General features: G+C 38.6%; 1 protein-coding gene across 5 annotated transcripts in view; it reads left to right on the plus strand.

The window, feature by feature from the left end:
- The window catches only part of LOC142074696 (vasculin-like), a 66,140-nt gene that overhangs the window by 23,064 nt on the left and 27,058 nt on the right, over positions 1-16,018 (plus strand). For 2 of the 5 annotated variants that reach the window (XM_075135486.1, XM_075135487.1), the window contains exons 5-11: positions 5,965-6,088; positions 6,575-6,798; positions 7,494-7,560; positions 10,383-10,567; positions 11,264-11,404; positions 11,892-12,056; positions 14,763-14,947. In XM_075135486.1, the coding sequence (XP_074991587.1) occupies positions 5,965-6,088; positions 6,575-6,798; positions 7,494-7,560; positions 10,383-10,567; positions 11,264-11,404; positions 11,892-12,056; positions 14,763-14,947 (1,091 nt within the window). Of the gene's footprint in view, positions 1-4,911; positions 4,953-5,964; positions 6,089-6,574; positions 6,799-7,493; positions 7,561-10,382; positions 10,568-11,263; positions 11,405-11,891; positions 12,057-14,762; positions 14,948-16,018 lie in introns of those variants that run through there. The other 3 variants (XM_075135490.1, XM_075135491.1, XM_075135489.1) reach the window with 3 other exon arrangements.

A 16,018-nucleotide genomic window follows, 5' to 3' on the forward strand; every position in this document is an offset into this window, starting at 1 on the left:
ATTCCATTATCCAAGTGATTAAAAAAAATGCTTTTGAAATAGACCTTCTGAAATGGCTCTTCAGTTGCTGGTGGGATGCTTGCTACTACTGGTAGTGTGTGGCACTTTCAAATAGTTGTGCATTCTCGCTGTGGTTGTTTCATCTAGACTACTGTTACTCACTTTATACAATGGGACAGCTTGGAAACAAGAGGTAGCAATCTCTGAATCATTAGGATTTGTAAGTATTCTAGGAAGTCTTGAATATGTCTATCTCATATAAATGTTTCTTTTTTTCTGGCCTATCCCTTCTACTCTTTCTTAATTTGTGTGAATGCAGAAGCAGAGGCAGCACTGGATGTTTCAAACTCCTGTCATCTGTTTTATTTCCCTATTTGTAGACCTGTTGTCTTCAGTATAATCTTTTGAATGCATTATAATCTTTTGAATGCTCGTCTCCCGATGAGCAGGATAAACCCCCCATAATCCCAGAGGAAGCAGTTAATGACCTGCTACGCCACCTGGACGTTCACAAGTCTATGGGGCTGGATGGGATCCACCCGAGGGTAATGAGGGAGCTGGCAGAGGAGCTTGCCGAGCTGCTCTGCATCATTTACCAGCAGTCCTGGTTAACGGGGGAGGTCCCGGATGACTGGAGGCTTGCCAATGTGACGCCCATCTACAAGAAGGGCCGGAAGGATCCGGGGAACTACAGGCCGGTCAGCCTGACCTCGGTGCCAGGGAAGATTATGTAGCGGTTTGTTTTGAGGGTGCTCACGAGCCATGTCTGGGACAACCAGGGGATCAGGCCCAGCCAACACGGGTTCATGGAAGGCAGGTCCTGCTTGACCAACCTGATCTCCTTCTATGACCAGGTGACCTGCCTAGTGGATGAGGGAAAGGCTGTGGATGTGGTCTACCTGGACTTCAGGAAAGCCTTTGACACTGTCTCCCACAGCATTCTCCTAGAGAAGCTGGCGGCTCACGGCCTAGACAGGTACACTCTTCGCTGGGTAAAAAACTGGCTGGACGGCCGGGCCCGGAGAGTTGTGGTGAACGGAGTTAAATCCAGTTGGCGGCCGGTCACGAGCGGTGTTCCCCAGGGCTCAGTACTGGGGCCGGTCCTGTTCAATATCTTTATCAACGATCTGGACGAGGGGATCGAGTGCTCCCTCAGTAAGTTTGCAGACGACACCAAGTTGGGCGGGAGTGTTGATCTGCTCGAGGGTAGGAAGGCTCTGCAGAGGGACCTGGACAGGCTGGATCGATGGGCCGAGGCCAACTGTATGAGGTTCAACAAGGCCAAGTGCCTGGTCCTGCACTTGGGCCACAACAACCCCATGCAACGCTACAGGCTTGGGGAAGAGTGGCTGGAAAGCTGCCCAGAGGAAAAGGACCTGGGGGTGCTGGTTGACAGCCGGCTGAACATGAGCCGGCAGTGTGCCCAGGTGGCCAAGAAGGCCAATGGCATCCTGGCCTGTATTAGAAATAGTGTGGCCAGCAGGACTAGGGAAGTGATCGTGCCCTTGTACTTGGTACTAGTGAGGCCGCACCTCAAATACTGTGTTCCGTTTTGGGCCCCTCACTACAAGAAGGACATGGAGGTGCTGGAGCGTGTCCAGAGAAGGGCAATGAAGCTGGTGAAGGGCCTGGAGCACAAGCCTTATGAGGAGCGGCTGAGGGAACTGGGGTTGTTTAGCCTGGAGAAGAGGAGGCTGAGGGGAGACCTCATCGCGCTCTACAACTACCTGAAAGGAGGTTGTAGCGAGGTGGGTGTTGGTCTCTTCTCCCAAGTAACTAGCGATAGGACGAGAGGAAATGGCCTCAAGTTGTGCCAAGGGAGGTTTAGATTGGACATTAGGAGAAATTTCTTTACTGAAAGAGTGGTCAGGCCTTGGAACAGGCTGCCCAGGGAAGTGGTTGAGTCACCATCCCTGGAAGTATTTAAAAGACGTGTAGATGAGGCGCTTGGGGACATGGTGTAGTGGGCATGGTGGTGTTGGGTTGACGGTTGGACTCGATGATCTTAGAGGTCTTTTCCAACCTTAATGATTCTATGATTCTATATCCGTATCTGCAGCTATGAGAGTGGCATTGCTTTGCTTTAATGTATTTATGTAAGTTTCTTGCTGTCTTTCATGTCCATGGAAAATGTTTAACCTTTATTAACTTATGGAAATAGGCTTGTGCTATTGTTAAATGCACAGTCAGCTGTCAGTATTAGTTGTGTTCCCATTGCTTTACTTTATATATGTCTACACACACACACACATACACGCATGCATTTTTTTAAGTCAGGTCATTGAATGTCCTTATTTATTATATTGCTCTATTCATCTTTCTTCTACACTGATCTAGCTAGCTTCTTTCTTTAGTATAGTCTATCAGCAACTGTCAGTTGCTCTTCTGGGAACATCAGGCCTATCTGTTCCAGGATGGTTCCTGCGATCTGTTTGTTTTCATTCTACTTAATTTCTGAGATATTAACTCTTTTGATCTGCTTTTTCCAATTTAAATACATTTTCAACCAGAAAAGTAATCAGAGCTTAGTTTAATATGGTGTCACAATTGCAAAACAATCTTTCTCTTTACCTGCATACTTAAAGTGTCAATATAGCAGGATAAAAATAAGTTCCAGCACTACCCCAGTGCTACTCGAATATATCTGGGGTGTGGGTTGTATTTGTCACCTCATTCCTGAATTGTAGGAAATTTCATTGCAAGCATATGTTGTGGATCCTGTTCTCTTCCATGAATCTTTGCCTCAAGGAGTTTAGATAGATTTTCTTTCATCTCTTCCAAAAACTCTGCAGTTGTATGCTTTCTCCATTATAGTCTTTGTGCTTCATTGTTTGAAATGCAGCTTATTTCCTTGCGTTACCTCCTCCCTCAATGATCAGCATTCTGTGATATAGAGCACATTTGGATATTAAACACTTGAAAAGTCTTTTTGGTCCTACCCAATGCGTAGTAATTCCTAGTTTATGGAATAAGGCTTATCCTGTCATTCCTCTACAAGACAGGTCTCAAATGTTGTGCCCCCCTGCTCCCTGTCCCCTCCATTTCCTAGGACAGATGTTTATTTCTGCTTCCCATATCTCAACAAAGCAGCTGAAGAGAAGAGCAGGTAAGAGGGATGGAGATGAAGAGGAAGAATGGGGTGAGGAAGGCAAGGTGTCTCATGTTTCATGCAGAATGGAGCTGGGATGAGGCTATGGTATCAACAACATTTAGACTTGAGAAGGAGAAACTGAACTCTGCCTGGTCAGTTTTTATTTCCCTGAAAGAGGCACTTTAAGGAATTGCATCTTTACGAGTTTGGTTTCCCCCTTGATCCTGGGTAGCCAAGGCTTTCCCTTACATAGGTAAAGGCTAGCATTAGAAAAACCTGATGCCAGGAAGCTGGGATTGTGAATGAGTTTTCTTAATGTGACTGATACAGATTACAGCTTGACCGAAATCCATCTCGCCTATTGCTGATGATTTCCTCTTAAGGATAAGCTTTTGTATCATTTCCCTGTCACTTATATAGCAAAGTCTACCGAGATAGCTAGGTATCCATTGCTCAGTAGCTTTAGTTCAGGTCTGGAACTAATATATTTGCATCAGTGCAGTATTGCAGTTGAGCAGGCAGAAATGGGAAAGTGTTGTGAATAGTGAAGCCATCTTGGGACATGGACGAAACTTTTCAGAAAGGGTTGCTGTAAAATGTGTATGGGGAGATTGCAGATAGATTGGTAAACTCAGTAGTTTTTGCAAGCTTACTGTTACTTCATATTAAGCAATAAGACTTCTTATACTTCAAAAATCTGTGTTGCTTGCTTTCTTGACTGGCTGAATCAAGTCAGATAATTTCTCAACTTCCAGAAATTGCCAGTAGATTTCCTGTTGATTACAAAGTTTACTGTCATCTTTGCCACAAGAGGCTTGATAGACTGATACCTCCATCATGTGGGGAAAATGCAAACTGCATGATCTTTGCACGCAATTTAGAGACTTTAGATGCATTTTATCAAGTACAACTCAAACACTATATAAAGTGCTGTCAGTTATAGTTTGTGAAAATGTGTTTGTTCTTCAAAGTTCATACAAAAAAACCCTGAAAGTTAAACTCCAAAGGCAATATTAGGAGGTTGTCATATGTAAATGAACACATGAAGCTATCTTCTAAAATTTCATCTATGATCAACAGATCTGGAGCTTTCGGAAATTTTTGGCAGCTTATTCAAAGTTTGTTTATAAGGAATTATTTTTTTACTTAAATATTGAGATTCATTATGATAATTTGTTAACTACTTAGATCTTTTGATAATTTCTTGTGGTTTTCTGTTTTTTTCTCTCTCTCCAAGTTTGTGAAGGAAATAATTCACTCTCCAGGTCTCAAATTGAGAGGGAAATCCCTTTTCATTTGACTTCTATACAGTTTGGAAATACATATCTATTGCTTACTTGAGTTTGAATTTTAAGCAGTGGATTTTGAACAGCACCTTGAGCTCTGCTGGGGCATTGTCAGTAGAACTTAGGTGTCATTTTTTTGTGTGATTGTCTCGTGGTGGTGGGGGAGAAGGAAATAATTTTCTTCAACATATTTTCCAAAGTAGTTAAACCTATTAATGTGATTTCCTTCCCCCCCCCCCCCCTTTCTACTCACTTTGACCAGTGGAGTACTTTAAATATTAATATGGCTTGTTTAGACGTTAATGGATAATAACTGTTGAAATAAACTTGGGGCTTTCATTTTCAAACATGCACCATTACTGCTATACTCCCCCCCCCCCCCCCGACTGTTACTCAATCTGGAGAGGGAGCGAGCTTCGGGCAGCAAAGTTGATACTCCCTGGAATCACTAAGCTTACTTTGCTCATATAGTACATTTCCACATAGCTGTGCATTTATGCATTTGTAGGTATTATGGCCCTGGGAAGTGTTGGATCTCTTGTACATGTGCAATACAATGGACATATATGTGCACAGTATGTGCTGGAGGGAAGGGGGCTTTGCTTCATCTGCATCAAAGGTTGGCTGTGTGGCAGGGAGGTGCTGGGTAACACAGCTCTCTGCTATCACTCATTGGGATATGTGTGGTATGTACAACAGTAAGGCTAAGCACTACTTTTGCAGAATGAAAATTTATTCTTGAATTTTTAAGGTGTAACAGTGAAAGAAATGTTATAGTGTTAAAATAGTAAAGCCAGATAGAAGTAATAGGAAAGACAGCTGCTGTAAGACATGATATTTTTTGGTTTAATCCCCTTAGGTATGAGTTCTAGTCAGGATATGTTTTAATTTCCGAGTGCTATTCTCAACATAAGGTTTTGGTTAATAAAGTACTTCCTACTGGTATATTAAAGATTTACTTCTTTAAAATTTCTACAATGCCTACTTAAAAGCTGATAATTTGAAGTATATTTGTGAATCTGTACACTTTTGACTCTAGGTTTTACTTGTATTTCATAACTAGTTGCATTTGCTTTATTAAGTTATAATGACAAGGCTAATAAACTGGGCCTTTTTTGGGTACAGCTGCCTCTGGTGGAAACAATTCCTTGTTTTCTATGCAATGCACATGTGTAGTCTCTAACCACCCAAATTAAGATCCCAGACTTCTTTCCTGCCTTCCAAACTCTGATCTCATATCCTTTGTTACCTTTTTTTATTTTTCCTCTTCTGCCACACGTCACTTGTGCTCTGTTCTGCTGCCAAACCAAAATAAACACTTGGTTTTTTTACTTTGTGTCACAAGCATGGTCCTCAGCACTGTTTCAGTGTCCTGGAGCGGAAGATATAGCTTCTGTTTCTGCTAGTGTGGGAGATGATGATGTAACTGAACATATGCATACTTGAGAACTGCTGTATTGTCTGCCATTCATAGTCCTTTTAAAAATGGATTGTATATACCATGAGTAATGTACATATTACAGTTCTGATAATTCAGTTTTGTTATTAATCAGATATCTCAGGTCTACCACTTGTGCTCCTTTACAGTCATCACTGAACTTTGAGAAACATTCTGAAAATTTTTCATGGACAGAGAATCATTATGAAGCAAATCGCAGAAGACACAACTCTTCAGATGGGTTTGATCCTAACATTGGATGGCCTAATGGAGGTATAATTTAGCTTTCATGGAACATTTTAAATACGTTTACATCGTTGCTTTGTAGCACTTTAGCTAGAAAAAAAGTCTGATGATAATAGCTGTCCTATGCCAAATGCTGTATTCTGTAGTAGAATAGAGGTAACGGAAAGACAGATCTTCTGGGAGACGATGTGATGACTAAGGGTTGGTTAAAGTAGTGTGATTCCAGGTGTATTTCTCTCTTAAGAAGAAGGTCAAGTTAATTCTCTAGCCAACAACATATAAATGAGCAGCCAGAAAAGGGGTTCGACTTCTTAATGTTGGACTACTATCCTCTTTGGCACTGTTTTGTGAGATTCTTCCCTGCTGCTTATGTGAATGAAAACTAAGTTTACTATGCTATCACATCCCAGAGGTATAGAGCTGCTTGCTTAACTCCTCTACCAATTTTGCAAAAGTAGAATGTTCTTTCAGAACTGTTAGTAATTACATTTCTTTAAAATTTAAAAATCTAAGGGCATTTTGGGAGAAAAGAGAAGAATGGTTGGCGTTCACAAGGCAGAAATGGTACAGAAAATATAAACTATCGTGGGGGATACCATGGCGGAGGTTCCCGCACTCGTACCAGCACTTTCCACTGTGGAAAAGGCCAAGGACTGCATGAAAACAATGTATCTGATAATGAAACTGGGAAAAAGGAAGACAAGGAAGTACCCAAACAGTTTGAGGCTGAGGATTTTGTAAGTTAATTGTAATTATAATAAACAAGGTTTCATTGTTTCTGCAAGTGCCATTTTGTCCATTACAAGATACTTCATGAGATTTCACCAGTTACAGATCATCATATAAGGGATCACCCTTCCCATAGGTAAGAGGGTGTTAGTCATTTGTCCACTAACTTGTTTCTCTTTTTAATATCCAGTTTTTATCATTATGTTTTTATTATTGTTACTTAAGTGTTTAAGTGAAACTATAATTGGGTTCTAAGTTTATTTCATAATATCTTACCACAGTTTACTGTGGCATGTGTATGTATTAAATTCTGTACAAGTACCTTACTAGAAATCTGAAGTACTAACAAAATGATCTTTCTGCCACTGGCCGTTTGAGGTCCCATGCTTCAACCTAAAATTGTAGGATGTAAGGGGAAGGGTGAGCTTCCTCTTTGAAGAACCATACATCACTGTTTTGCTTTCTCTGGACAGTTCATATAATGGTATTGATTGCTGCTTGAGATGTTTTGTTGGAGAAGAGAAACAAGTGAGCATTGATCTATTTGGGTCACAGGGGGAAGTGTCTAGTCTGTCTCCATTTAAAAATCTTTGACAGCAGAGGTCATACTTCCGATATTATTGTGATTCTTTATTTCATTGGTCCCACAATTCAAGACTTATTATTAATTTTTATTTTTAATAATGATAAATTTTCCTTTCAGCCATCTTTGAATCCTGAATATGAGAGAACACCAAACCAGAATAAGTCTTTAGCTGCAGGTGTGTGGGGTGAGTATTTTTGATGTTTCTAAATATAAAAATGTAGCAGAGATCTGAAGTTGTTTTATTTGAAACATAGGATTTTTTTTTTTTTAGAATATTACAAAGGTATAGATTGAAATTGAGCAAACTTGAATATTATTACAATGTAAGTATCTTTTTGATAGAGAGGTGACACTTCTATTTGGATATCAATCTGTTGGTCTATAGATGCAGCCACAACTAGGATTCTTGCCAAGAACAAGTATATGTCTTTTTGTAAAGATGTCAAGTATTTATCTCCCAAGAGGAAATGCGATGAAGGTGGGTCACCTAAACTAGTGATGTGATTGCTAGCTGAAGACTTTGTAAAAGAATGCTCCTGACTGATTAGAGCTGTTGGAAGATCTTGGAGAGAAATCTAGTAGCTGGTATAGTGCTGTGTTTTGGATTTAGGATGAGAAGAATGTTGCTAACACACTGATGTTTTTAGTTGCTGCTAAGTAGTGTTTACTTACTCAAGGACTTTTCAGCTTCCCATGCTCTGCCAGGTGCACAAGAAGCTGGGAGGGAGCATAGCCAGGACAGCTGACCCAAACTGACCAAAGGGATATTCCATACCATATGACGTCATGCTCGATATAGAAACTGGGGGAGGGGGCTGGGGAGGGGTGATCGCCGCTTGGGGACTGGCTGGGCATCAGTCGGCTGTTGGTGAGCAATTGCATTGTGCATCACTCATTTTGTATATTCTACCATTATTATTATTATTTTCCCTTCCTTTTCTGTTTTATTAAACTCTCTTTATCTCAATCCATGAATTTTACTTTTTTTTTTTTTCCAATTCTCTTCCCCCATCCCACTTGGGGGGGGGGGGGGGAGTGAGCGAGCAGCTGTGTGGTGTTTGGCTGCCTGCCGGGTTAAACCACAACAGTCGTGTTTATGAATTACTTGTAAGAAAGCCAATCCTGAGAGTGGGCCTTTAACTGAATTGTAGTCTGGGTTTGTTTTCTCGTCTCTACCTGATAAATTTGGCTACCACTTTAAAGCCCACAGAACTGTAAGTAGTGAATTGTTCACTCTAAGAAGGTTGCAGCTTTAGACTGCACAGGTTTTGAAGTAATAAACTTGCTCAAAATAAGAACCTTTTTCTTTGAGGAAATAAGTTTAATTAAACATAAAAGCTACAACTTAAACTGTTGTTAATACTGAGGTCTGAAACTTGTTGCTCATTTTAAATGGTACTTTAATTTGCTGATTCTTTTTCTCATACTTCCCCAGTATGTTCTGCATTTGTAGGTAACACTAGGTGTAGGCCAACCCCTCAATATAAATATCTAATTGCTAAGAACTTTTGCAGGAGCCTAAACAGTTGGACTGCTTTCCATTTTTGTGTATTTAGCAGCTTTCATATGAAAGTCAGGAAATATAGTTATCTTTCAATAAAAGAGTAACAATAGCTGAATCTTTTTCCTAACCAAGTTGTGGAAAACTATATAGCAACTTGAGTGTTTTACGACCTTTGCAGCACTCTGGCTGTGGCTGCTGCATGGTGTGGCTCAATTTGATCTGAAGGAGGGCAAGTTTTCCAGGCTTTCTAGGTATCGCTCTTCACAAGCAAAGGAAGGAACAGTTCTGTTAGCTACATAGATCTGTAAGCTACAGTGCAGCGGCTTGTTACAGCTTACAGCTTGGTATCTTACTTTATTACAGCTCTGCTATTGCAAGCCTTGTTTTGTAATTGAAAAACTGAAATTAAGGCTATTCTTATTCCCTATTAAAGGAAACTTAATATTCAGGACAGGAGGAATGTTACCATCCCCTTTTAATGACTGTTAAAAATGTATACTTCTGTTAGATTCCGTTTTACCTTGTGTATACGGGATGGGAGCATGCAAGTATTATGAAAAGTTTTTTCATAAAGTTTAATGAGAGCTAAGTATACAGTTATCACAAATGTTTTGTAACATCTACCTGCTAAACAAAGCTAAAATCACTTACGCTTTTAAGATAGGTTTTTTAAATGCAGGATATGGTGACTCCGCCTGTGAAGTAGAAATGCTTGCAGAGAGAGGAGATAATCTTGGAAAAGGTTGTTAATGCAGCATTGGAATGCATGTGCAAAAAAATAATTCAAGTGGTTTTTTTACTTTTTGAAAACTTTACAACTGTTTTTAATAGGTGTTCTTTCAAACTGTTAAATGTCAGTTACTGAGTATGACAACTGACTGTATGTCTCCAATTAGTGCTCTCTTGAACCTGGAAATGGTGTAAGCTTCAGATGTTCTATTATGCTCATCTTGAGGCATAGAGATAGAGAAACCAGTCATTACCATGGTCTACAGTAGTATGCATCTCTTCTCTCATGTTTATAGAGCCTCGGTGTGGAACATTTGGCTCTAAAATGAGTTGTTAATAAATATATGAGTAATTATTCTTTAGTAACCTTAAAGGGAAATATGAAAACCATAATCTTTTTTGAAGATTAGGTGACTATTAACAACTAATAGTATTTGGATTTTAGATTTGCAAACAAGAACTGTGTAGCTAGCTGCTTTGACTGAAGGATATCTTTATTTTCTGAAAGTAAAATTCCTGCATTGCCAAGTGAAATATTTTATAAAAGGTGGTTGTGGAAAATGGAACAGAACTTGTGTTTACCCAGGTTTGTACAGTGTGTTATTTGTGGAACTAATGCTGGACCAAGTTCCTGATTTATGCCTATTTGCTCTGGACCATATGGCTATCCAGTACCCTATGAACTAGGAACTTAAGAATGTATACACATGCATATATATATACACACACACACACAATATATATATACACACACACTTTTTTTTTTCCCCCAGAGTACCCTTTGAATCCTAAATCTAGATCTCCAAGAATGCTGGTCATTAAAAAGGGCAGTACAAAAGAACTGCAGATATCTGGATTCCCTGTAGTAGGAAGTCTTCATTCACAGCCAGTAAAGAATGGAACTGGCACAAGTGTTTATAAAGGATTAGTCCCTAAACCTGCTACTCCACCCGCAAAGGTGAGTCTTGGATACTGGTGGCATGAACAACATGCTGAAAAAAATAATGCTCTAATTCTGAATGCGCTTATTTCACCCCTGAGAGTACTGTTCCTAGAGTATTATGCTTTCAAATCTTGCTAAGTGCAGAACACCCTGAAAGTGAATGGAAACACTTTTTCTCATTTTTCTTTTTAAACTATACTGTATTTTAACAGAAAAATAGATACCTAGTGGAGAGCTATAGTTGGCATAAAAATACCTCCAGAATTTATCCTAATTATTGATATAGATGTGCTTAGTGTCATTCTGGTCCCTCTCCATATGCAACTTTCTATGTTCATCTTTTGATTTTGTTTCAGGAATTTTTCTGTGCTCCTGAGAGCATTTGGTGGAGCTGTTCTTAACTCTCTTAACATACTACATTTAAAAACACTACTTTCAGCTGTTAAAGACTCATATTTTGATTCTTAATACCTCCAATATGAGGGTCTTAATTGTTTGTAAATTTAACTCTATATAAAAAGTGTAAACAGTATTTGTGAGAGAGGATGAATTGCTCATAAACAGTCTCTTTTCCACAATAAAACAGGTATTTGCTCTAAATTATGGTTGTAGTTATGATTTGCTTTTGCTTAATCATTTTTCTAAATATTCCTGAAAATAATCCTATTGTAGTTAATGACTCTCTAAATTTTTGTTTAAATTTTTGTTTAGCCTACACAGTGGAAAAGCCAAGCAAAAGAAAGTAAACTTGGGAATTCATTTTCTCATGAATCTGCATATGGTATTGGCAATTTCAGTCCTTTCAAATCAACTGCCAAGGCATTTACTGTATCACAGAATTCAGTGAAAGAGGTAAAGCAATGTCTGTAGTTTTTATCAAATCTATCAAATTTTAAATTTGTTTGGTTGGATAACTGGATCAGTAAGTTTTATGCAGAACTGTATTAAATAAGTTTATTTTTGTGGGAGAGAGAAATACGGAAGGTACATCACTGGCCTTTAAGTACTGCAATATTTGCTTTGTAAGTTTGATTTGGAGTAAAAATGGTGCATTAGGAACTATAACCTGGTAGGTTTAAACTTCAAAACTGCTAATAGTGTGATACGCTTCAGAAGGTCCACTGTTTGTTAGCAGGGCTCCATAAACCTTCATCTCTGGGGTTACATGTAAGAACTATATATACTGAAATACAAATATCTTCCCTCTGCTTTTGACTGTGGATATACATGAAACTTGAAACTACAGGTGCCTGTGAGTCTGTCTTTCATTTGAAGTTTTCTAAATGAATAAACTTCTAATATTCTTTCTTTTTTCTGACACCCCCCCCCCTCCCATTAGTGTAATCGGTCAAATTCGTCATCCCCTATTGACAAAGTTGGTCAGCCTCGTTTAACAAAATTGACAAGAATGCGGACTGATAAGAAGAGTGAATTTTTGAAAGCATTGAAACAAGATAGAGTGGAAGAGGAACGTGAAGACGAGAATCATACTGGACAAGAGAAGGTAGTTTTGTTCATACCTATTGTAGATCCAGCAGTAACAGTTCTCAGACTGAACATAAACTACTTTTGTATTTGGCTGTAAACAGCTGTTAAGTCATGGTCTTGATCTCTAAATGAAGGAAAGGAATTACCTTTAGATGAATTTTAAAAATTTGCTCTAAGTACTATTTCTCCAGTGCTGCTTAGTAGTTTCTTTTTTTCTTTCTGCAGTATCTGCTCGTACATGTTAGAGACAGATGTGCCTGAGTTATTAGCAACAATAAAAAGAATAAATAAGCTTAGTACACTAACCTAATCTTTGTGGAGGGCAGTGTTTCACACCTTGGCCATTAGTTATCCTACAAAACAATTAATGGAAAAACTTGGCTCTGCTTCTCAAACCATTTCCTTTCTAATTCGAGTGTTTAGATAGCCAGAAGTTCTCTATTCTTGGTCTAGTCATAGGGGCAGTAGTTTGATTTATGCATATATAAAAAAAACTGGTTTTGCTTCCTAATTGAGAACTTGGAGGCCTATACTGTGTATAATATTATGTGTCAGTTTTCTTTCAATCTGGATCAGTTTATGCAGTGCTTAGCTGGCACCTGAGACTATTTGTGTCAGTGCTACCAGCCACCAGCAAGCCATAAGCATAGTTGTTATACATAGTCCAAGTGAAGATAAGTAATGTATTATTCAGGATGAGGCGATTAAAAGCCTATGTTTGCTGTAAATGAGTGGTTTAAAGTGTAAACAAAAAAAAGGGCACAAATTACAAATCAGCCAGACAAATGAGTGGTTTTAAGGAAGGGTTATTCAGATTTAGAGACATGAAAAAAGAAACAGTGCCAGTGTGCATTGCTCATAAAAGATTTACTTTTCTGACCCTGTTCCTATTTCGGGTAAAATAAAATTTGCTGTAATGGGACTGTACAACTTAGCTGTATGTGTCAGTTGGGAAAGGTCTGCATCTTTCCATTAGGCATTTTTATGGCTGAGCACCCTGAGATGGGTGTTGGGGGTAATGCTGTTCATGTGTGTTTAAGAAATACACAAAATTTTGTTTTAAGATTAAAAAGATCTTGGGGAAACACTGTCTTGAGCTTCAGAATTCTGAACATGAATTTGGTGGGAATTTCTGTTCCTGAAATTGTCTTGAGTTCTTAATATCTTCATGATACTTATGTCAAATGCATTTCGTTGTCCCATTTTACACAGCTGATTTTCATAAGCAGTGTATTGGGGGGAGGGGAGGTTTTTAGTAGTGAAAATTGTAATGTCCTTGGACAAGTGTATGTAACACGTAGCCTGGAGTATTTGTTGGTAAGTGCATGCATCCTCTTCCCTGCCCTTGCTGTTTCACTAACAGGTGTGAAAAGATGTTAAACAAATCATGTAACTAATAGTTGTCGTACTTCCAACATTCATTTTAATGATAATCAGTAGAAGACATGGTGTGCAACTGAGTGGATAGGGAGATAACCGCGCAACAGACTTATAACGTGATCCTGTTGATGGAATTTTAAGGCCTGCAGTAACAGATTTCACCTCTGAAATAATGAGGCAAATCATGATCAGCAGCTGAATCATGCTTGGAAGAAGCTATTTTGCCCTAATATATTAAAACTGTTTAATATTTTTATGGATTTTCTTTGATAATGAGAGATGCATTCTTCAGGCATATGATTTAACAGGTGAATATATGTTTACTGGGGTACTTGTTCTTAAGAAATTCTCGCTGAGCATTCTAAAATTTCTGGAGGCAGACAACACTGTGAGTGGGAGGGGAATGATGATGGATGGTCTTGATCGTGGACTCTGAAATATGATTTTGTACAAGTGCAGAACTGGCTGATTGAGCAATTGCCTCCTGCTATGGATAATGCTGTTATATGCCAAGTTTAGGGATTTTGTTGTCAAAAGGGTGTTAGCTAGATAATGTTCACACTCTCCTCTTTGTTTTTACAGTTGGTAAGACTTCTGAGGCTATTTGGCTCATTACTAAATAAGAATTACAAGTTGCTGAATGAGTAGAATTAAAAGAAACATCTCTGGTTTATAGGATTAAAGAGCTTTTAATATTTGAGTGAACCTGAACAGTCTGCTTTCTAAATAAACTTTCTTCCTAGTTCTTATTTCATGGCTAGTAAGTTACAGTTGCTGTAACAACAGCCTGTGAAGCTCTGTGATGTGTGCATGTGTGTAGGGGAAGCTGTTGTCTGAATTTAAAGAGCAGTATCCAACCTTTCTGAACTTGTGGCAGGTGAATTTGCTGGTTGAGGTAAGTTGGCTGTGACTTGCCCCTTAAACTAAGCAAACTTGAGAACTCTTGCTTTCAAACTTCTCCTGACACGCATGGTTCTGATAGTTAATTAGGAACCTTGTTTGTAAGTTCAACAGATAACTTATTTAAGCTGCCTTTCATACTTATAGAAATAAGAAGTTTGAATTTTAAGATATGTTTGAAACTTTGTAGAAAAAAGTTTGAGGCTGAGCATGGGAGTTGCTTTCTACATTACTTGATCAGTGGCATAACTTAAGATTTCTGTAGTATCCAGGTATTGCAAACTATAGAAGTATGAACAGAATTACCCCCGAAGTAGTATAGAGCGTCTCCATTTAAACTTAATTTAAATTAAATAGAATCACTGAATTGCAGCATTTGCAGACATTTACTTGTGAATGGAATTTACTTTTAAACTTTGTAATATATAATTATTTTTAACAGGATGATGAGTCCTTTAACTTGCATAACAGCAACAGTCCTCATCATGAGAGAGATATAAACCGAAACTTTGAAAATGAAATTCCGCAAGAGAATGGCAATGCTCCAATTATATCTCAACAGATCATTCGATCTTCAACTTTCCCTCGGGCAGATGTTCTTTCAAGCTCACTTGAGGCAGAGCATAGGTATGTACTTTATTATAATATAAAGAGTGTTCCTTCATGGTAAGTGAGCATGTCTTAAATTCTTACTAGTTCAGAAGTCAGAATCTGAAAACTGAGAACACGTAAAATGTTTAATGAGTACTGTCAAAGTCTAACTTTTATACATGTACTAATTTAACATGGAATATACTTTGTTTCTACTAGACTTGTGTACTGACATCTTAAACTTGCTTTACTAAAAATTTGATGTATTTCATTATAAAGAAATAAAGCAAACTACATAGTGACTTCATCCCTCTGATTTTGGTCTGCATGTCTAGGAAAAACAATGCATGTAATTGCTATTTGTATTAATAATACTTTAAATGCTTCATCTTATGTAAAACTCCAATGAGTTTTTCCTTGTTAAAGAAACGAATTATTTCTGTAGCTGACTAGTTGATGCTGTCAGTGATATCACAAGACAATGCACTGGAAAGGGAGAAAGTAACTTCAAAAAAGGATTGAAACAATTCTAGTATCTCATAATAGTAACTGCAGTAGCAACTGGTAGAGATTGAGAATGATACTGCTGGGAAATCACAACTCAGTCTGGAGGTGAGCTTGTCATGAGCTCTGTTAAATTCTTACTGTTTCTGGCAACTACAGAAATGTAGATAGGTTTTTTTTGTTTGTTTTAAGGTGATAGATTCTACGTATACATTGGACTAGAGAACTTTTCCTTTTGTAGTACCTGCAGAGGAAACTTTCATGACCTCTTATCCCTCATGAGTATGAAAAGTGAAATGCACCCTGCTCTGTTCCTTTTTTCCCACCATTGGCTATGGAGACAGAAATCTTTGGCTGCTAGAGGCTGCTGATGAATATTTTTGACTAGAAGATAGGAGTCAAATCTAAGTCTCCTTGGTCAATTCAAATGACTTTGAATGGCCTTCATAGGGTTTCTGGGCAAGCATCTTTCCTTGTGGTATCCCAGAGATGCTGTGTCTCCGTACTATACCAGCCCTTTGGCCGAGACCTCTGCATGCATGTAGACAGATGTGATGGTAAGCCTTTTTGTGGTAAATTGGACTTGAAGAAACCAGCTTAACT

The sequence above is a fragment of the Calonectris borealis genome, chromosome W, assembly GCF_964195595.1.
Source record: "Calonectris borealis chromosome W, bCalBor7.hap1.2, whole genome shotgun sequence".
NCBI lineage: Eukaryota > Metazoa > Chordata > Aves > Procellariiformes > Procellariidae > Calonectris > Calonectris borealis.